The sequence below is a fragment of the Choloepus didactylus genome, chromosome 3 (assembly GCF_015220235.1).
Source record: "Choloepus didactylus isolate mChoDid1 chromosome 3, mChoDid1.pri, whole genome shotgun sequence".
Lineage (NCBI taxonomy): Eukaryota > Metazoa > Chordata > Mammalia > Pilosa > Megalonychidae > Choloepus > Choloepus didactylus.
In genome coordinates, this window is record NC_051309.1 from 15,737,847 (window position 1) to 15,761,371 (window position 23,525).

At 41.5% G+C, this 23,525-nt stretch overlaps 1 protein-coding gene across 5 annotated transcripts in view; it reads left to right on the forward strand.

Annotated features, from left to right (window-relative positions):
- The window catches only part of BST1 (bone marrow stromal cell antigen 1), a 126,907-nt gene extending 103,670 nt beyond the window's left edge, over window positions 1-23,237 (forward strand). For 4 of the 5 annotated variants that reach the window (XM_037829431.1, XM_037829429.1, XM_037829430.1 and 1 more), the window contains 6 exons: window positions 1,181-1,263; window positions 4,777-4,853; window positions 5,170-5,262; window positions 12,651-12,737; window positions 13,427-13,486; window positions 20,535-23,237. In XM_037829431.1, the coding sequence (XP_037685359.1) occupies window positions 1,181-1,263; window positions 4,777-4,853; window positions 5,170-5,262; window positions 12,651-12,737; window positions 13,427-13,486; window positions 20,535-20,640 (506 nt within the window). In that variant the 3' untranslated portion in view covers window positions 20,641-23,237. Of the gene's footprint in view, window positions 1-1,180; window positions 1,264-4,776; window positions 4,854-5,169; window positions 5,263-12,650; window positions 12,738-13,426; window positions 13,487-16,524; window positions 16,626-20,534 lie in introns of all 5 variants that reach the window. The other variant, XM_037829428.1, reaches the window with a different exon arrangement.
- Window positions 23,238-23,525: the final 288 nt, after the last annotated feature.

A 23,525-nucleotide genomic window follows, 5' to 3' on the forward strand; every position in this document is an offset into this window, starting at 1 on the left:
CAAGAAGGTAGCAAACCCAAACTCTTAAGTGGTTCTTGCTAGGGATGCGAGATGATGTGTGTGTGTGTGTGTGTGTGTGTGTGTGTATCTATATATATATATTTTTTTTTTCTTATCCATGTTTACTATTTTGTTGTAATTTGCATATATTACTTATGAAAATAAAATATGTTTAAAGAACAGAATTCCACAAGTAGGTAAATACTAATGAATAATACCCATAGTTTTTAGTCTAAACACAAGAAAGTTTAAAATAGGCAAATACAGAAATTACTGTGAGGACAAACATCGCCCTAATCCCTGGCTGTTAGAAATGGTGGAAGGAGCACCAGGAAGTTAAACATTTAGCTTCTTGTCCTCCCTGTCACGGACCAGCTGTGGGACCTCCCTGAGCCTCATAGATCTCTGAAAAAACTGGAATATTGGCCTGCAGAGATGATATCTTGGAACAACTGTAAAATCTAGAACATCCAACTGAAAAAAAGCAATTCTATAGAATTCTGTTCCTCTTTTAAGTTAAACAGTTACTGTTTCATTTGGAAGACTACTCCTTAAAAATGTTACAGACTGCCGAATTTGCACTGCCCTCGCAGCACATCATTCCTGTAAGGCAGTACAAATTTTGCCCTGCTTGGGGTACTCCCTGGAAAAAGTCATCAATTGGCATTTTCTCCTTTCTTTGTAGAGCAGATGGTGAACATCGGCCCTTATGATTTTAAAACTTAATACAATTTAACATTTTACATATTTTAAATGTTTCTAAAGTTTCTATTTTCTGGCTAAAGACTTTCTTAGTCCGATTTTCTTGTATTTACTTCCAAGGCCAGAACTAACAATTGGAGGAGGTACTTCTCCCAGTGAAGCAAATTTTTGTCCCTTCACTAGAGCTCCAGTAGAGATGCTAAGTGGTTGACCGAGCTCAGTCCTTAGCCAACTGCTCAGTCCTCCCCCATCCTCACATCTGAGTCTGAACAAAATGACAAAGGACTTCTTACTGTGAATTGGGTAGTCACTCAACAGGTTCCCTGTCATTTGGATGGACAGAGCTGTGATTGCTAAACTTGTGTACATGATGCGGAATGCAGGCTAAATATATTTTGTGGAGGTAGCAGATACTTTAAATGACTTCTTCCCTGACAGAACCTTTGAAATGAAACGTATTTGCCCCTTTTCTCTGTAGGGCTCGATTACCAATCCTGCCCGACATGGCAAGATTGTGAGAACAATCCTGTGGATTCTTACTGGAAAAGGGCATCCATGCAGGTAATCCAGGGAGGGCAGCCGGTGGCTGGGCTCATGTGGGAGCAGCAAATGCAGAACAGGGTGGTTCAGAGACGGGCCCCTGGCTCATCACGTAAATTCTCTGAGCCTCGGTTTCCACCTTTGCAACGTTCTGATTCATTCTCTCAGCTCCAGAAGGTTGCAAGGATTTGAGGAGAGAAAGTACACCATGAAATACCTGGCATGGTGAAAACATTCAGTGAATGTTAGCTGTAGATGAGGATATTAAAGAGTCATTGTTAGTATTGTTTCTATTATGCAGTGATTACTGTTGGTATTTCAAGTCAATGTGGTTTTGATTAGTTTATGAAAATGGGTAGCCTCTGCTTTATGGAAGACCCTGGGTCACCTAGAACCAGATGTGAGGGTCAGAAATGTTCATGAGACTATATTAATGGAAGACGAGGTGATCAGAGGCCTAGGATAAGCTGGAGGTACAGAAATGGTCCCCCCTCAGGTAGGTCTGTTCCTCAGGGAATGGTGTCACCAGAGTTGAAGGTAGCTATCAGTAGCTATGAAATGCCAGTGACTAGAACTTACATTCTCTGTCACAGGGTGTTCTACTCTGCTAATGCTGCTGGAATGCAAAACACCAGAGATGGATTGGCTTTTATAAAAGGGGGTTTATTTGGTTACACAGTTACAGTCATAAGGCCATAAAATGTCCAAGGTAACCCATCAGCAATTGGGTACCTTCACTGGAGGATGGCCAATGGTGTCCAGAAAACCTCTGTTAGCTGGGAAGGTGTGGCTGGCATCTGCTCCAAAGTTCTGGTTTCAAAATGGCTTTCTCCCAGCATGTTCCTCTCTAGGCTGCAGTTCCTCAAAAATGTCACTCTTAGTTGCACTTGAGATACCTGTCCTCTCTCAGCTTCTCTGGAGCAAGAGTCTGCCTTCAATGGCCGTCTTCAAACTGTCTCTCATCTGCAGCTCCTGTGCTTTCTTCAAATGTTCCTCTTGCTGTAGCTCCTCTTCAAAATGTCACTCACAGCTGCACTGAGTTCCTTCTGTTTGTCAGCCCATTTATATGACTCCACTGATCAAGGCCCAACCTGAATGGGTGGGGCCATGCCTCCATGGAAATATCTCATCAGAGTTATCACCTACAGTTGGGTGGGGCACATTTCCATGCAAACAACCAAAGGATTCCAATCTAATCAATACTGATACATCTGCTCACACAAGATTGCATCAAAGAATATGGCTTTTTCTGGGGGACATAATACATTCAAACCAGTACACAGGGTTAATCAAAGATTAGAAATAAAGCAGATAAAGTCTGCAGCTCAGGGCCTGGCCAAGGGCTGTCAACCATTAAATGTTAGCTATACGGGCCAGGAGGCAGGTCGTCTTCATTGTCCTTCCACCCCCCACCGCCAACCCCCTTTCAGGACTACCCTGGCCTCTTTTGGCCCCATCTTCCACTCTGGATCCTGAGTGTCCACTGGGTTCATTATGAATCAGGGTGAGGGGGACTTTGGTCAGATTCCTCCACTGTGCTGCAGTTTGGGCAGGGAGCTAGACAGAAGGCCTGCTCCAGGCAAATCACCTTGGTTTATGTGCTCTCCTGCCAGCGTGTGCTGGCCACACAGAAGGCTCCATTTGCTCCCGCTACCAATAGGTTTCATCTTAAGTACAGGCTCCAGTCCATTGGTGGTGGCTGCCAGAGCCCCTCATCAAGGATTGGGTGGCTGTAGATGTGTTGTCACCTGAAAGTGAGAGCATAATGATAACTCAGGGACAAGATCAACATCATTTGTAAAGGAAACACATATTCTACTGTGGATCTGCCTGGCTTCAAAGTGTATGCCCCCGACCACCATATTATACTTCCTCTACTTTTATCAGGGGAATCTAATATTAGTGCCCATGTTTTTTTGAGCCCTTAGAATATGCAGGTAGTCCAAGCATGATGTGAGGTAGTATAGTCTGGTGACTAAGAGAGGATTTGAGTCTTGGCAAGTGAGTATTCAATAAATGTTAATAATTATTATTTTAAATGGTTTCATGTTTACAACTATCCTATGAGATAGGGACCTGTATTACCCTTGTTTTACAGATGGGAAAACTGAGGCACAGAGAGGTCAGGTTACTTAACCAGGGTTACATAGTAAAGAAGTATGGGAACCAGGATTGAAACCAAATTTTTAACCTCTACATTATATAGCCTCATTCTATCTGAGTGCATTTTTTAAATTAATTTTTTTCTTATCAGTAGCATCCCATGATAGAAAGTGGCAAACTATAGAAAATATAAATAAGAAAATTAATCCTACCACCTAAAGGCAACCCTTTCAGCATAGTGGTTATTAGACCTTGCCATTTGAGGATTTGACCATGACAATTTGCACCGTTTAGAAGCAATCTGAGAAATGGATGGCGTGGGTCTATTGTCGTTTTGCAGTGGCTGGTATTGGACTCTACCTTGCTGAGCCCAGCCATGTATATCTCGTGGCAGCACAATGCTTCCCCTTCATTCTAGTTTTTTAATTCTATGAGGGAAATTATATTCTCCAATAGTATTCTAAGCTGGAGACTTGGGAACATCTCTAGACCTCTCGCTCAGGTTTCTTGGGGTGAGTAATATTCCGACCACTGCCCATTTATTTGTAACATAAACATTCACACTCTGCCCACCTAATCTTGCATTTTGCTTTGAATGTGAACACTTCCAGTGCTATCCCAAACCTTTGCAGATTGTTATTAATGGCTGGTTAAAATTTCAGACATGCATTACTATGATTTATTTACAATTCCATTGCTGTTGAGTATTTTAGATTGGTCATAATATTTTGTCATTACAAGTGATGCTGCAATACGCATCTTTGTGCACAATGCTTGTTGTGGTCCTTAGTGCTATTTACCTGATACTCCTGGCTTGTCCTCTGAGCACTTGCTAGGTTGGCATTCCCCTGTCCCCTTGAAGTTAGGCGTGGCCTCAGGACTTACATTCACCAGTGAAATGTGAGCAGGAGTGACCTGTGTGGCTCCTGTGTGGCAGCCTTTAAAAACTGGTATGTGATTTGCCACTTCCCCTTCTCCCTGACACGGCTATCAGCAACTCTGTAGAAGTGGAGGCTTCATCAGCTGATCCCAGAGTGAGACTTATGGAGCAAAACCCCAGTGGATCTGTGATAAACGCATTGTGTGAGCAAGAAATAAATCTTTGTTGTTCAAAGCCACGGCAATTTTGAGGTTGTTTGTTATGGCAGCAAAACCTGGTCTAATACAATGCTGTGTATTGTGTGTTATTTTCTAAGGGTAGACTCGCAGGCATGGAACTAGTGAGTCTCACAATGAACATTTTTTTGACACTTCAGAGTAATTTGCTTTCCAAAAAAGCATTATGCCAGTTCCATTGCTACTAGCCAGGTGAAATAGCAAATTTACTACATCCTTGCCAACATTGTGATTCTCAATTTAAAGCAATTTCTCATTTCATAGGTGAAAAATGGAATCTCTTAATTTGCTCAAAATAGTAATTTCTCCTTGCAGTATTCCGTGGACAGTTCTGGGGTGATCCAAGTCATGCTGAATGGTTCTGATCCAGCGGGAGCCTATCCTGTCAAAGGGTAAGGATGCCAGCACCAGCAAACACAAAGAGAACACCAAAATGTTTATTTAGTTGTTCGTGGTGGGTGGCTAAAGAGAATCATCCTGATCGCCAATCCAGTGCTTGCTTTTGGAAATTCAAATAAAGCAAAACAAGTGAATGAGCCGGGGACCAGAGCCATATCTATACAGTTGTATCATTAACAGCTGATGAATGCATGAGTGAAATAAGTAATCTGAAAATAAGACTAAAAAAGTGAAAAGCTTAAAAATAATGCATAAATCACTTAACAGCAGAACTTTAGGACTTCAAGAAATGCTTTCCCTTTTTCTCAGTTTTTTTGCAGATTTTGAAATTCCATACTTACAGAAGGATAAAATCACACGAATTGAGATCTGGGTCATGCATGAAATCGGGGAACCCGCTGTGTAAGTTACACTGCTACTGATGAGTAATTGTGCAAACATGCTTTTCTTGGGGTAATGTCAGCCTTCACTATTTCTAATATTGGGGATAGAGAAAGACACAGGCTTGACTTTCTGAGAATGCCACTAGCCAGTCTGAGCCCAGAGAGAAAACCTCTTCCTTTATCCAGATACTCTTCTCAGCCAGGGAACACCATGTTCCTTTCTGAGTGATCTGGGCAGCTTTGCATAGGCAAGTTCCTTAAGCATTTGTGTGGGTCAGAGCCACTGTCTCCTTCTGGTTATCTGAAACCAAAGACCTTCACCAGGGTTTTCCAGCATCGGCCCAGGGATTACCTGATTATGACATTATTCTCAAAGAACAACCAGCTCCACGACTGGGTCTCATGTAACTGGCCAAGAAACATTTAAGAACTGTATTTTTCTGGGAAATAACTTGAGTTTATGTATTAATTTCCTAGGGCTGCCATAACAAATTACCACAAACTCAGTGGCGTAAAACAGAAATTTATTATCTTATGATTCTGGAGGCTAGATATCCAAGAGCAAGGTGTCAGCAGGGATGTGCTCCCCCCGGAAACTTTAGGGGAGTATCCTTCCTTGCCACTGTTAGATTCTGGTGTTTCTCAGTCCTCGGTATTCCTTGGTTTGTGGATGCATCACTCCAGTTTCTGTCCCATCTTCACATGGTCTCTCCCCAATGTGTCTCTGTGTCCCTTCCCCTCTTCTAATAAGGACACCAGTCCTATTGGATTAAGGGCCCACTCTACTCCAGCATGGCCTTATCTTCACTAACTACATCTATAACAACCCTATTTCCAAATAAGATCTGAGGGACTGAGGTCAGGACTTCAAAATATCTATTTTTTTTTTTTTTGGGTGGGGGGGTGCGCAATTCAACCTATAGTGGTTGTTGTAAATGAGAGCTTGAACTCATCCTTCTCAGCAGAGATGGGCAGTGCTGGCACAAATTCAAGACAAAAAGCCTTAAATTCACTTGGTTAAGAGAAAAGCCAATGAGGCCTCTGCCTAGTTAAAGCTGGGAAGCCCTGTTGGACCTTCAGAGACAACCTGGGTCTGGGGCCATATAGGAGGAAAGTATTGCCAACCCAGATGAGTGGATGTGCTATTGATGGTGTGTGCCTGGAGAAAGTTGGCAAATTCCCCTTTCCAAGTCCCCAGAACCCTCTAAGACTCACCATAGGAGTGATATTTTTTACTATTCCTTGGACAATAGATTAAATTCATGACTATTTATTACATAAGTTATACAAAGATCTGCATTGCCCTTCCCAGAGGACAAATTGTACTTATTGTAGCATGAAAAATAATGTGTATCACTTCCCTTATTTCAGTGAGAAGTTGCTTTTTGTTTAGAAATTATGCGGCTTGTTGTTGTTTTTTAAACAGTCTTATTGAGATATATTCAAATACCCTACAATCATCCACAGTGTACAATCAGCTATTCACAATACCATCATATAGTTGTGCATTCATCACCCGAATCAACTTTTGAACATTTTCCTTACTCCAAAAAAATATATATATAAAAGTAAAAAGGAACACCCAAAACATTCCATCCCCCCATTCCGCCCTATTTTTCATTTCGTTTCTGTCCCCATTTTTCTATACATCTGCCCATACATTGGACAAAGGGAGTGTGAACCACGAGGTTTTCACAATTACAGTCATACCACATAAGCTACATAGTTATGCAATCATCTTCAAGAGTCACAGCTACTGGGTTGCAGTTTGACAGTTTCAGGTATTTCCTTCTAGCCATTCCAACACACTAAAAACTAAAAAGGGATATCTATATAGTGCATAAGAATGTCCACTAGAGTGGCCTCTTGAGTCCATCTGAAATCTCTCAGCCACTGAAACTTTATTTTGTTTCATTTCACTTCCCCCTTTTGGTCAAGAAGATTTTCTCAATCCCATGATGCTGGGTCCAGACTCATCCCTGGGAGTCATGTCCCACGTTGCCAGGGAGATTTACACCCCTAGGAGTCAGGTTCCACATAGTGGGGAGGGCAGTGAGTTCACCTGCCATGTGGGTTTAGAGAGAGAGAGGCGCCACATCTGAGCAACAGAAGAGGGTCTCTGGGGGAGACTCTTAGTCACAATTATAAGTAGGCTCAGTCTCTCCTTTGCTCACTTGCTGTTTTAATGTACCTTTTGGAGAAAGTTTGTCCTTTTCACCTACTTTTAATGAGATAAGGAAATTCAGTGAATGTTATCTCAGCCCATCATTTCTGCTGCAGGAAAGGTTATAAAAGGGGTCAGGACCTTTCCCCCTGGTTGTATGTTTGTTCCATGAACAAACCCCTACCCAAGAAAGTCATGGTCCTGAACTCCTCAGACTTTAAGGGAAAAAACCGCATAGGCAGGAAGCTAAACACAACCAGGTTAATAGCTGATCATCTTTAGCACTGTTTCAGCTGCTTCTAGTTAAAAAAACAATCAGTGAAGTGACCCATTGACTGATCCCTTTTTCTGGTATCCTGAAACCACCATGTCATTGTTTACTAAAAAGATTTCTAAGTCAAGTCATAAGAAGGGCATCATTGCTGATTTTGGCAAGGCTCTAAAATATGATGTTACCCAACACCCCTTACCATCTTCATTCCTGTAATACTCAGAATTCCACCTCTTCTGTGAAAACTCCCTCCAATCGTCCATGCTCATTTCCTCCCTGTACACATCCTCTCTGTTACTTTATGCACTGGAGAGGCTATTTATCTTCCCACCCCACATAAACTCCCATACCTGCCAACCACATTTGTTGTTTCTACCTCTGTTTGCCTTTATAAAGTTTCCCTCCTTAATTATGACTATCGTGAGGGCAAGAATCACTATAATTGAGAGTATGGGGTGGAGAGCATGGGGGTGCAACTTGGCAGGGTGTGTCAAGAGCCTTAAAATGGATTCAAAGCCCTTGTGCCAGAAATTTTACTTCCAGGAATTTATGTTAAGGAAACAAATAATTAAGGATGTTTAAGAAGTGGAGTTTCAAGAAACTATGATGGCGGCTAGGTGAGAAAGGACAAAAAAATACCTCCATGAAAAATACTAGATAAAAGCCATAAAGTGACCCAGAATGCCAGTTTTGGTGATGCACCAGCTGGACAAGGTCTGCTAAATCCACAGGGACCATGCATTTGGTGAAATCAGGAGTCTGCGTTCTGAAACGAGTGAGTAAGCCAGCTGAAAGTCTGGTGGCCGTGCTGCGGGGTGGGGAACCTGTGGGTTGGCATTTGGAGATGGACTAGTTCTTTTTAAAAAAAAAAACAAAACAAAACCTAGGAGCGGCTGCAGATATGGCGGCGAGAACCATGCAGTGAAGCACGGCAGGAACGGGCTGTGCCAACTCCTCAATATCTGGCGTGGAAAATAGCCCTTCCCACACCCGCTAATTGTCTCAGAGCCAGGAGGGTAGAGGGGAGCCAAAAGGAGAAAGAAACCATGCCCCTTGTAGCCATCTTCCCAGCGGGCTGGGGACGCTCCAGCCTGGTGCCAGAGTCACAGCCCAGAACCGCGCCAAGGGTCCCAGTATGACAGGGAGTGTTTCCTGCAGCACTGCGCATATGCCACAATATCGGTGGTGGATAGTGGCCTTTAGCACACCCCCAGCTAATTGTCCCAGAGCTGGGAAGGCAGAGCTGTATGAAAAGGGGGATATTAACACGCCCCATTCAGCCATCTTTACAGCAGGCTGGGAACGCCCCTACATGGCCTGGTGGCCCAGGGCTTCCCTGGAGGGCCAGCGCACACCACTTGTGATGTGGTACAGCCTTCCCTCAGCAGAGGTCCTGGAAGAGCATGGCTGAGAAGGGGGACCTGCTCGGAAATCCCAGGGACCCTACGCCAATACCAAGGATTTGTGGGTCAGTGGCAGAGACAGTCTGTGGCAAGACTGAAATGAAGGCTTAGACCTTTGCAGCAGCCTTAAATTTCTGGGAACACCTGGGAGGTTTGATTATTAAAGATGCCCTGCCTCCCTAACTGCTCAGAAACATGCCCCTTATTCAGGGCAGACAGCACCAACAGCACACACAAACTTGGTGCACCAATTGAACCCCACAAGAATCAGATCCCCACACACCACAAAAACAAAGTTGGGGAGAACTGACTTGAGGGGAATAGATGACTCGCAGATGCCATCTGCTGGTTAGTTAGAGAAAGTGTATGCCACCAAGCTGCAGGTCTGTCAAATTAGGGATCAAGTACAGCAAATGCCAAGAGGCCAAAAACAACAGAAAATTTTAAAGCATATGATAAAACCAGATGATATGGAGAACCCAAACCCAAATACCCAAATCAGAAGATCAGAGAAGACACAGTACTTGGAGCAATTAATCAAAGAACTAAAGACAAACAACAAGAGCATGGCACAGGATATAAGGGATATGAAGAAGACCCTAGAAGAGCATAAAGAAGACCTTGCAAGAGTAAATTAAAAAAATAGAAGATCTTAGGGAAATAAAAGAAACTGTTGACTAAATTAAAAAGATTCTGGATACTCATAGTACAAGACTAGAGGAAGCTGAACAATGACTCAGCGTTCTTGAGGACCACAGAATGGGAAATGAAAGAACAAAAGAAAGAATGGGGAAAAAAATCAAAAAAATTGCAATGAATCTCAGGGATAGATAAAATGTCCAAATATAAGACTCATGGTGTACCAGAAGGGGAAGAGAAGGGTAAAGGTCTAGAAAGAGTATTCAAAGAAATTGTTGGGGAAAACTTCCCCAACCTTCTACACAATATAAATACACAAAGCATAAATGCCCAGCGAACTCCTAATAGAATGAATCCAAATAAAGCCACTCCAAGACATATTCTGATCAGACTTTCAAATACTGAAGAGAAGGAGCAAGTTCTGAAAGCAGCAAGAGAAAAGCAATTCACCACATACAAAGGAAACAACATAAGACTAAGTAATGACTACTCAGCGGCCACCATGGAGGCGAGAAGGCAGTGGCATGACATATTTAAAACTCTGAGAGAGAAAAATTTCCAACCAAGAATACTTTATCCAGCAAAACTCTCCTTCACATTTGAGGGAGGGCTTAAATTTTTCACAGACAGACAAATGCTGAGAGATTTTGCTAATAAAAGACCTGCCCTACTTCAGATATTAAAGAGAGCCCTACCAACAGAGAAACAAAGAAAGGAGAGAGAGATATAGAGAAATTTAGCAGATATATGTAGAACATTATATCCCAAATCACCGGGACACACATTCTTCTCTAGTGATCACGGATCTTTCTCCAGAATAGACCATATGCTGAAACATAAAACAAGTCTCAATAAATTTTAAAAAATTGAAATTATTCAAAGCACATTCTCTGACCACAGTGGAATACAAATAGAAGTTAATAACCATCAGAGACTTAGAAAATTCACAAACACCTGTAGGGTAAAAATGAGGGGGAGATGAAAACATTCCTGGATAATCAAAAGCTGAGGGACTTCATCACCAGTAGATCAGTCCTATAAGAAATGCTAAAGGGAATTGTGCAGGCTGAAAGGAAGGGACACTAAACAATTGACTGAAACCACATGAAATAAAGATTTCCAGTAAAGATCACATGGTAAATATAAATACCAATACTACTGTATTTTTGATTTGTAACTCGACTGTTTACTTCCTACAGGATCTAAAATACATAAACTGTAATGATAAATCAGTGGTTTTGGACTCAATGTAAAATATGTAATTTTTGACAAGAACTACATAAAGGTGGGGGAATGAAGGAGTATAGGAACATAGTTTATGTGTCCTATTAAAGTTAAGTTGGTATCAAAGAAAAACAAGATTGTTACAGATTTAAGATGTTAAATTTAAGCCCCAAGGTAAACACAAAGAAAGTATCAGAGAACATGATCATAGAGATGACAAGTAGAGTATAGGTTATGAGAACTGGGGGAAGGGGCAATGGGGAGTTAAGAAATGAGTGTAGGGTTTCTGTTTGGGGTGAAGGGAAATTTCTAGTAATGGATGGTGGGAAGGTGATGGCATTGCAACATTCTAAATGTGATTAATCCCACTAGTGAAATGCAAGGGAGGGGTTGGAATGGGAAGATTTAGGCTGTGTATATGTTTCCACAATTGGAAAAAAAAAAAGTCTAAATAGATAATGACAATTAAATGCCAAGGATGATCCTGGATGGGATCTGAGGATGGAGAAGAGGAGGCTCAAAAGGGACGCAGTTGGGACATAAGGAAAAAAAAATGGAAATATAGAATGTAAGCTTTGTATCAATGTTGAATTTCTTGAACTTCTTAGCTGCACTTAATGGGATTGCGTAAAAGAATGTTCTTGTTCATGGGAAATGCATATGTGAATTATATTGTTTGTTCAAGGATGTGTGCAACTTGTGCTCATATGTTCTGAAGACAGAGCAATAGATGATGGATGATTGAAAGGGAGGGAGGGAGGAAAGAAAGAAATGGTGGTGTGACAGGATGTTAAAGTTGGTGGATCGGGATATTGGGGGAGGGGAGTCGGGGTAGGCTGGAGTTCTGTGTATGGGGTTTGTATTGTTTTGCAACTGTTCCTGTAAGTTTGAATTTATTTCAAAATAAAATTTAAAAAAAAGGAAAAAAATCAAATACACAAATATTACCTATTACGAGCACTTCAAAAATAAACTTCAATATAAACCCCCCCCCCCAAAAAAAAAAGTGACATTTCAACATGGTTTGTTGTAGTATGAATGACATTAAAATGCAAGAATCAGCCTAAGTCTTCAAAAAAGGGCACTGGTTACATGAGTTATGGTATGCTTATGTAAGAGACCATGTGGAAACTAAAAATAATGGTAAAGAGGTGTATACTTGCAGATATGGGCAAAAGCAGAATAGAAAACACAGTGAACACCATTGTATTATTAAAATGTTACTTTAAAAAATCTCACATAAGTAAATACATAAATAAAAGTCTAGAAGGATATATACCAAAATGATGGCATTTTTTTCTTTTGCCTATCTGTGTTTTCTAATATTTTTTGATTTGTGTGTTTTTTTGTCACATGCTTAAAGTTAATACAACAGGGCAGGAATTGTATCTGTTTACTGTTTGTTGAGGAAGTGAGCAGCTAGCACTGTGCTGTCCCAGGGGTCCTGAGCAGATGGTGTTGATGGGGGGTGGGGTGGCTGGGTGGGTAGCCCAGGCCTTTGTCAGCCACCCCACCCAACTTCAACCCCGCGTTGGGACATCAGTGTCCTAGTCAAGCCAGAGCTTTCTGGGGCACTGCGGGGTTACCGGAAGCATCACTGAAGAGCCCAAGACCCCGTGATCAATTAACCCGGAAACAGAAACAACTTCCTGTTTTTCCTCCTTCTCACCTTGACGTATTTATATATGTATATTTTCTTTTTAAAGGGAATCCTGTGGAGAAGGCAGTGTGAAAATACTGGAAGAGAGACTGAAGAAAATAGGTTTCAAGTACAGTTGTATTAATGATTACCTGTAAGTGGTGTGTCATAACCAATGTGCATATTCAAAAGCGGGGCGTTGAAAGGATTTTGTGGGCTCTCAGCTCTACAGGCCACGCCTTCTGGGTAGTCTCTGGGTGGGGGTAGGGAGGGCTGTCTGGGCAGGTTTCTGCCTGGGCCCCACCCACTCCTGTGCAGTCGCTTGAACTACACTTAATGCCATACACAGTAGCACTTTATCATTCTGTGCATGTCAGTTTTCTCCTCTGCTGAGTGCCCTGAGAACAGAGACTGCAGTGGGTTCCCACACTGACTGTGGGGTCCTTGCAGGTGACAGGTGCTTCTTGCTGTAGGCGGGAATTTGTTTGAGATGCTACTTACAGACAGATGCATCTTGACTGTAAACCAATAGGAAAGTGGTAGTAGCTACCACTTCTAGAGCACCGTTATGGACCGGACACTTTATATTCTCACAATCAGATCTCACTGAGGGCTTTCCTGGCTCTTGGAAATTTAGATAAGCTTGACTCAAACCCTGGGATAGTCCTGTGCCCTCCCTGACCTCTGAGAATTCCTGCCTTGTTGCCTCCAGCTTCTCTCTGCCTTAGTCCCTAAGTCTGCAAGACTGCTTGGTTCACAGTAAGTGCTCCATAAATGCTGGAGGTTTGATGAATGGACATTATTTAAATAATCCCCTGAATATTATTTCCTTTCTCTTTATAGACCAGTGAAGCTCTTAAAGTGTGTGGACTACAGCACCCATCCTGACTGTGCCTTGAATTCGTAAGTAAATGGCTTAGGCCAAATCTCCTTTTTTTCCCAGGATAACCGGTTATTAGTCTTTGCAGAACACCGGTGCAGGGCATCCTAAAATGCTAGCTGCAGAGTAAGGTTTGTAATGCTGCACTGTGCTTCCCTCTGTCTCTCTGAGCTACTGGGTTCCTGCGAATTTGAAGACATCTGCCGAATGTAGCTGAGCGCTCACTGTGTCCTTTGGAGTACAGGCTGTGCCAGTGCCATCCTCTGCTCCAGCTATACTTGCTGAAGCTGAAATTCAAGGAGAGGGACAGCAGAAGGAGCTTTTAAAATGAAAAGGAAAATTAATTTTATTTTTTAATATTAACTTTACTTAAAATCTTACAAAATTTATGAATACTCTATACCCACCAAGCAAAATCTCCCTCATCCTCCCTCCCCTGATTCCTTGGTAACCTCTGATCTACTTTTCTGTCTCTAGGAATTTCCTACTTCTAGATATTTCACATAGATGAAACCATATAGTATTTATCCTTTTTTCATAATGTTTTCAAGGTTCATCCGTGTTGCAGCATGACTCAGAACTTCATTCTTCTTAGGGCCAAATAATATTCCATAGTGTGTATGTACCATATTTTGTTTATCCATTCATCTGTTGATGGGCACTTGGGTTGTTTCCACCTCATGGCTATTGTGAATAATGCTGCTCTGATCATCTGAGTCTCGCTTTCCATTTCTTTGGATATATAACTAGGAGTGGAATTTCTGGGTCATACAGTAATCCTATATTTAACATTTTGAGCCACCTCCATACATACAGCTTTTGGCTGGTCCCTGTGGCTTTTCTTTCTGTGTCCCATTTCCTTTGCTTTAAGGACTGCAGCCATATTGGATTGAGGCCAACCCTCCTTCAGTTTGGGCTACACCTTAACTAATAACATCTTCAAAGATCCTTTTTATAAATGGGTTCACAGCCACAGGACCAGTGGTTGGGACCTGAAAGTACTTTTTGTGGGGATGTGATTCAGCCCCCAACAGGTATAGTTGTAGTTGTTTTGTTATTGTAAACAATTCTGAAATGTAATACTTGTTTATATATCTTGATCTCTCATGTTTATCTCATATCTTGAGCTCAAATATTTGTGTAGGAGAGATTACCAGAAATGGAGTTACTACGTCAAAGGGCATTTGTATTTTGAATGTTGATAGGTTCTGCAAAATTTTGATATGTTTCAAAAAGGCTACACCCGTGTACCCTCCCACCAATAGTATCCATATGTGCATCAGTATCTGTATCCATACTTGAACCTATATCTGTATCTAATCTTAGTTTTATGGGTAAACCATGGTACTTTATTTTTGTTTTCATTGTGTTGGCAAGAAGATTTCTGATGCCTCCACTGAAAATCTCTTACCTTCCTTTCCTATCTGCTATAACCATACTTTTCTTGAGGACCCAATCCCATGTGTCTCCTTCTCTGTGAAGCTTTCCTGATCCCCCCTGGTGGATTTAAGAACTCCTCTGTTCTCCCAAGAACTTCATACATAATTGATTACAGAGCTTAACTCTTTCTGCATAGTTCATTCTGCACCATCTGTCTGCTTTACTTGATTTGGAGATTGCATCAACTTTCTCTTTGTGTTTCTCATAGCAGTTGCATGTAGTAGGTGCTCCATTCCAGCCTGTAGGCTCAATTCTTCCATCTGCAAGGATGCACTGCTCAGTGCAGGGCATCAACAATGTGTCAGGCACTTTGCTGTGTGCATCACATAGAGGGTCTTCATTCTTAAAACCATACCGTAAGGTAGAGAGATAGAGGTTGCCCATCATCCCTGCATAGCTTTTCTTCCTTTCTTCACTTAGTAATAGAACCCTGCAGTTTTAGCTGGGCTCAGGACAGCTAAGAATGAAGTCTCCCTTGCTGCAGTGGCCAAGTGATGCTGGCAACTTCTAGGTTAAGCTATTGAAAGGAAGGGACATGTGCTCCCTTTCTGTTTCCCTCCTGGCTGGTGTCTGTGCATGGAAGATGAGGCAGTGAGCCATCTTTTCCTGGGCATGGCAGAGCCACACATCAGAAGGAGGCTGGGGCCCTACACCACAGAGCCACGATCGCAGCCCTGGACAGTTACTGAGAAGAACAAACATCTGTCTTGTCCATGCCACTGTGATTTAGGGTCATTTTTACCGCAGCCAAACTTGGATCTCACTGATACAGGTAGGTTCCATTAGCCTCATTTTGGAGATAAAGAAACTCCAAGAAGTTAATGAATCATTGGCCAAAGACCACCGGGGCAGAACCAGGATCTGAAGTGTGTCTGAGAGTTTTCAGAACCCAGGCTGACAACTGTTATGCTCCTTTGACTGGAAATTGGGACAACAGATCCTCCATCACCAGCATGTACACTTGGAGCTAACATCCCAGGGTGGGTGATGGATACAAATCCTCTCCCCATGCTCGATTAGATGTAAGCCCACTGCCCATGCTCTGTGGATACAGGTCTCCCCGCCCTGTCCCCTAAATCTGCATTAGTTTTCTAGGACTGCTATTAACAAAGTACCACAAATGGGAAGGCTTAGAACAACAGGAATTTATCCTCTTTCAGTTCACCTGAAATCAAGTTGTCAGCAGGGCCGTGCTCCCCCTGGTGCCTCTAGGGAAGAGTCCTTCCTTGCCTCAGCTCTTGGTGGTTGCTGCAGTCCTTGGTATTGTCGGCTTTCCTTGGCTCGTAGCTGCATCACTCTGGCCTCTGTCTTCACACGGCCTTCCCACATTCATTCCCCAGTGAATTTGGCCAGTATATTTTGAGTCCTCTCATGGGAGATGTGGAACTATCTATGGATCTGGGTCTTACCTTTTCTGCCCTGGAAATCCAGTCCCCTCTGACATCTGCTACCCAAATGCCATCAGTGCTTCCCATAACTGAGTCCAGACTTTGAGCCTGGGGCTCCTGGTCCTCCGTACTCCTTCTGAACACGGCCCCCCACGACACCTCACCATGAGCTCTCATTTCAGGCTGGTGCTGATCCTCCTCCCTAAAGGCACCCTGTACTTTTCTGCCCACAGGCCTGTGGACACAGCCCCTTCTGGCACCTCTAGGAGCACTGCAGCCGGAGTCAGCTGATGTGGATGTGGCAGTTTTCTCATCTACAAAACTGAGAATAATGGTAAATGCCTCACAGGTTTGTTGTGAGGATTAAATCAAAGAACGTGTGAAAAAGTGCCCATCCTCCCTTTTAGACAGAGTGAGATCCACAGAGCCTAGGCCGGACGCCTAGTTCAGGCTCCTGAAGTTCAAAGTAGGGGGCGCATCAGAGTTCTTAACTGCCAGCATCAGACACCACTCCCGGTAGTTCAGCAGAAAGGGGTGTATAAAAGGATTTTAGGTTGCACATAGAATCTTCCTGGGAGAATCAGAGAAGGAAGCTGGACTGAAGGCTATGCCGAAGTCCTACCAATACCTGCTCCAGGGGAGACACAACCGCAGCATCTCTGGGTATAGACAACTTTGAGAGTACCTGTGAAGCTTTCCCCTGTGATGCTTGCACTTCTGATGCTTGCAGCTGTGTGATGCTTACACCTGTGATACTTATTCCTGTGATGCTTGCACCTGTGGTGCTTGCACCTGTGATGCTTGCACCTGCATGCTTGCACCTGTGATGCTTGCACCTGGATGCTTGTGCCTGTGATGCTTGCACCTACATGCTTGCACCTGTGATGCTTGCACCTGGATGCTTGCACCTGTGATGGTTGCACCTGCATGCTTGCACCTGCATGCTTGCACCTGTGATGCTTGCACCTGTGATGCTTGCGCCTATGTGCTTGTACCTAGATGCTTATACCTGTGATACTTTTTCCTGTGGTGCTTACACCGGTGATGCTTGCACCTGTGTTGCTTGTACCTGGATGTTTGCACCTGTGATACTTGTCTCTGTGGTGTTTGCACTGGTGATGCTTGCATCTGGATGCTTCTGCTAGAACCTCCACTACTGCTACCTCTTGAAGCTGATGTCTCTGGTGCCAACAAGGCCAGAGTGGATCCCATGCGACACCCACTGCTTCATGCCACTTTGCTCACAATTCAAAGTCTGGCACAGCACATCTGGTTGGCAGACCTGTGTCCAGGTGTTTGTGCTTTTAACTGCAAGGGAGGCTGGGAAAGTGAGCATCTGCTTTAAAATCCAATCTCATGGCTTTAAATATCATTTGTATGCTGGTGTATCCAAAATTAATCTCACTAGTCCAGCCTGTTTCTGAATGCCACCCTTGCATATTCTACAGTCTACTCATTGTTTTCATTTGGATGGCTAATAGATATTTCAAACTCAACATGTCCAAAACTGAACTCCTGAACTTACCCCCTAAATTTGACCTACTGCAGTCTTCTCCATCTCAATTGATGGCAGCACCCACCTTTCCTGAATGTGAGCCCCAAATCTTGAGAGTTATCCTTGACTCCATCCTTTGTCTCTCACCCTTCCTCAGAAAGACCTGTTGGCTTGACCTACAAAAGAGGAACCACAAATAGCAAATATAGAAAATTCTTTGATCACCCTAATAATAATAAAATACAACTTTAATAAGATGTTATTTTCTACTTCAACTTTTTTGGTACACTGTAACAAGAAATAGTAAAAAAAATATTTTAAAGATGCTATTCAGTGCTATGAAGGGTGCAGTGATGCTGATATTTCTTCAAAATGAACTTGATGGCATTGGAAAACGGTAAAATGCTTTGGGAAAACAATTTGACAGTATGTACCAGGAATTATAAAAATAGACATGATCTTTGACTAATAAAGATGACCTAATGATCCTACCTCTGGTACACTATCCTAAGGAAATAATCCAAAATGTGGACACACACTAATCTACTCAAAGATGTTCACCAAAGCATTCTTTATGATACTGAAACCTTGGGAGCTGGACTTAAATATCCAATGGCAAGTGATGGTTACATCAAAGGTGATGCGCTTAATGGAATAGAATGTGACCATTTAAAATGATGGTAGGATGATCATATAGCATTACAGAAAATCTTCATGAAAATTTTAAGTGAAAAAATGTAGAAACAAACATATGTTTATAGGTTATAATATTGGCCACGAATTCAACAGACTTATAATCTGCAGCATTGGTGAGGATACTAGAGAACAGGTGTACCTGTTAATTATTAAAATAAGGACTCAGTCTGTCAGTCAGGGTCAAGGAGAAATATCTGATCTCTCATCTTGGCTGGAGATCTCTGGCCAAAATGCCATCCCAGGCCACAGAGGCAGGAATGCCGGGCTCCGCTTGCTTGCAGAAAGTGGGTAAAGAACTTTTAGTCTGCAAAAGTTTAGAATGGACTAAACAGTTGCTGGCATAAAGTCTACCCATATTACTAATAATTTTGCAGTAAGTTTAGGAACAATCTTTATATTTTGGTGTTTAACTTGCAACATTTTAAAGAAATTAACACATAGGACTAGCTGTTGTATTAGCCCTGTGATTCAAAAAAATATGTAACTACAGAGTCACTTACTTTAGACTTGAGTTTTTAGTTTAGTTATAAAAAAAATTTTACTAAGTTTGTAACCAGTATGGGGATTTTGAAGAAAATTAAGATTAAATTTTATACATTTAATGTCTTACATTTACTAGACTTAAGTATTTGGAAAGGTTTTACTTATTTTTAAGAATTTAAAGTATTTAAAAAGAAAATGTAATATTTTAAACTTCAGTTTAACATAACCTAAAATAACTCAAATTTAAAACTTTCATGGGAATTTGAATAAGTGTGACCCCCCCTTAAAAGTTGTTGTCAGAGTTCACTAAGTTTCTAAATAGAATAATACGATTCAAAATTTAATAGGAAATTGTAAGGTCAAACTAGGATTTTTAAATTATAAACTTAATACCTAGAATTAATTTTTAAAAGCAAAGTAACTGGAAATAGTAGTTTGTTTCTTTCACTTGAGCACAAATTCACATTGACATGAAAACTTGTTAAACTAAAATATAAGTGGCAAATCAGTGAACTCAGATATGTAAAGTAAAGGAATACAAAACTGCATGTCTCTATTCATGTGTAATCATGGACATAAATAGTAGAAATCAGTCCAGATGCTAACAGTGGTTACTTGTAGGGAAGGGAATGGGGACTAAAGTAAGGGAGACTCTTCCAATTACTGTTTATTTGTTTTATTTTAATTTTTAAAAGTAAAAATAAATGAATTCTTGTATTAATTATTTAATTATTCAAATATTTAAATAAAAATATTTGCTTTTAAATATTAATTATTTAAAAGCAAAACAAAATTTCTATTTATTTTGAGTGAGACAAATCTGGGACCGTAACTGAATCAGAAGTGCAATTGTAGAAAATGTCCAGCAGGAGGAGCCCTAGTACAAATTTGTTACTTTCAGCAAAAGGAGTATCTGGAGAGAAGTCTGTCCATTCCAATGGAGTCAAGAACCTTTAAGGACTGAGTAGTCTAGCCCCTTGGAATGAATTTCCAAGCCAGCATTACATTGTTTCACAATATTTTTTAAACATATCTTTTAATCAGTTTAAAACAATCCAATAATTTATGTTTCCAAAAATCCAGTGATCAGACTCTGTTAACTGTTGCTACATCCTCTCTCCATGTCTTTATGTCAGGACAGGTTTTTCTTCCCCAGTTAGACTCTGATGATGTAATGTCCATCATAGGAACTGGCTCACTTTATTGTGCATCCACACAATAAGAATACTATGCAGCCAAGAGGAAGAATGAATTCACTCCAAACATCCCAATATGGAAGTATGTCCAAGATATGGTGTTAGGGGTGAGGAAAAAAGCAATTTGCATGTTTTGTTTGTGCTTATATAACAGGATATATGAATGTGTGTATCACATTCCTGGAATGGTCATGCAGACCATCAATGGTGATTCTCTATGGAAAGTGGGAATGGAGAGACTAAGAGATTTGTACTTTTCACTTTAAAACATTCTTTGCTATTCAAAGTTTCCCACGGTGTGCACATGTATGTTTGAAAGGAGATGCCATATACCAACACTGACAATTTCTCTCATTTTCTTTTTAATTTGCAGGGCAGCAGCATCTACTCTAAGAGAAATCCAATCCCTTTATGAAGAACCAGGTGCCAGCCTTATCATTCCTCTCTTAGTGGCATTGGCTTCAGGTGCTCAAATGTAACCAAAATCCATCCAGCTGTGCTGCCTTACCTGGCCTCCAGCCCTGCAAAGTTATCCTCTTGCTCTTTGTATACCAAGTGATTCTGCTGGTGAACGAAGCTTGTTGCTGGGGAAAAAATACCCTGCAATTTAAAAAAATATGACATACATGCTCAGGATTTCAGAAACAAGAGATTAATTTAGTCCATTCGAATTAAAGCAAGTAGTGGTACAGAGCAGTGAGACACAGGCTCTTTGTAATATAATCAAACATTTTTAGAAAATTCTAGTTTATATTTATTCATACCCCCAGCAATGACACACTGCTTGCTTGTTGAAACCTTAAGACATATATGCACTGTATATATTTATACATAAATATTTGGTATGCTTCTGGAAATGTTTTGTGTTGGATCAAATTGCCACACATATAGAATGTGCATGTGTTTCTCTTTTTCTGATTATAAAAGTAATGCATGATCATTGGAGAAAATTTGTAAGACATAAAAGAGTCAAAAATTGAAAATAGAAATCATTGATAAGACTACCATCCAGAGGTAATTCCTCCTTTATTTCCTTTCCTTTTACTGTTTTACTAAAAACGTTTATTATACAAACAGCACACATTCATATTATAACTTGTTAAATTCTCTAAAAAGATAATTGAATTATATGATAAACATTTTTATCCTATTTCTCACACTTACTTCTGACATCTTCTTATGTCATCAAATGTTCTTTGGAAACATGACATTTTAAATTCATATACTGTGAAATTTACTCTTTTTGGTGTATAGTCCCATGAGTTCTGGCACATACACAGATTTATGAAACTGCGACCACAATCATAATGCAGAACAATTTCATCATCTCCCCAAAATTCCCCTTGCTGCTCCTTTGTAGTTAACTCCTCCCCTTAGCCATAAATCCTGGTCATCACTGATTTGTTTTCCATTCCTATAGCTTTGCATTTTCCAGAATTTCATATAAATAGAATAACTCAGCAATGTGGCCTTTTGAGTCTGGGTTTTTTCAGTTAGTTGAGTACATTTGAGTTGCATCCATGTCAATAGTTGTATGCATGTCAATAGTTGGTTCCTTTTTATTGCTGATAGTGTTCCACTGTATAGATGTGATGTGCCACAGTTTGTTAATCCATTCATGAGGTGAAGGACATTTGGGATGGTAAACAAGATCTTTACTACTTGAATGATATTCCTTCCTATCAATGCACTAAACAATATGTAAATAGTTCCCTATTATTGAATGTTTTATTTTTCACCCCATTATAAATAACCATTAAATAAACAGAAAAGAAAAAATGACAACAAAAGCTCATCACTGATACCTTCCTGTGCCCCTTGCTCCTTGGCTAAGCTGAGGGATTGTGGGTCTTCACGCATGGTCACTCGCTAATGCTGATGCCCTGGTGGCCAACAAGTGGGCCAGGGCGGGGGGCTCTCTGCCTTTCTGTGGGGCCCTGCATAGGAGAAGGCCCGTCTCCTTAGAGAGAAAGAGAATTATCCTGGTGGTGGCAGCAGCCATCAACCCTGCAGCCCTGAGTGTGGAGCTCTTTCTTCCTTCCCACTGCCCTTACTCTCTGCGTGAGGCACTCTGATGTTGACTCTTGTTGGCTTTTGTTGACTCACTATAAAACTGGGGAAATGCACGGCTTGATGATCATTGTGTATAATATATATTTTCAGTTAAACGTCCTGAATATCTCAAGATCATCTCAGATGTGGCCCGGGGCTGAACTCAGTCTTCAGGAATGATACAACAGCCTCCAAACTTGTTGCCTTTGCCTTCTGCCTCTTTCTGATCTCATCTCACCTCATCTCCCATCATTATCCTTCTATTCTGGGGTCTGTGTTCCAGTTGCCCTGTCCCATGCTCATTCCAGGGGTTTTCTCTGCTCTGGCAGGACAGGCCAGGTTCCTTGACCATCGTCATCAGTCACCCTCATCACCAACATGGCCATAGCTACCATTATGGAGCTTTTACCATGAACCAGTAAGTTATTACTGTCTAAAGGAATGATTTAATCTTTACATTGATAATCCGATGAATCAGTTCTCATTTCTATCCTTATTTTGCAGACAAAGAAACTGAGGCTTGATGAGGTAAATTAACTTGCTCAAGGTCACACAGCTAGTAAATGGAGGTGGTGGATTTTAAAACCAGGTGGGCTGACTTCAGAGTTGGGGTGCCTAACCATTTACTGAACTAAGTAAGGACCCATGAATGCCAAGGACCCACCTTGGGTTCTGTTACAGCACCATCTGCTTTCACTGATTCTTTCCTCTCTACTTTTTCTCAGTCTGCTTAGATTTCCAACCCTGCTATCCATGTTCCATTTATGTTTCGCTTCTCCCTTGCACTTTGACAATGTATCAGTCTCTCTTATCTCAAACCAGGCTTCCTTCTTATCTACACTTGCATCTCTCCTCCTTGCCTCAGCATGGAGTTACGAACATCACCAGAGTGACATGCTTCCAATCCTACTCAAACTACTAAGCACCTTAGATGGTGTGCTGGTTTGAATGTATTATGTCCCCCAGAAAAAGCCATATTCTTTGATGCAATCTTGTGGGGCAGACATATTAGTGGGGATTAAGTTGGAATGTTTGGATTAGGTTGTTTGCATAGACATGTGCCCCACCACCCAAGTGTAGGTGATAACTCTGATGAGATATTTCCATGGAGGTGTGGCCCCACCCATTCAGGATGGGCCTTGATCAGTAGAGCCATATAAATGAGCTGACAAGCAGAAGGAACTCAGTGCAGCTGAGAGTGACATTTTGAAGAGGAGCTACAGCCAAGGGGGACACTTTGAAGAAAGCACAGGAGCTGCAGATGAGAGACATTTTGAAGACAGCTGTTGGAAGCAGACTCTTGCTCCAGAGA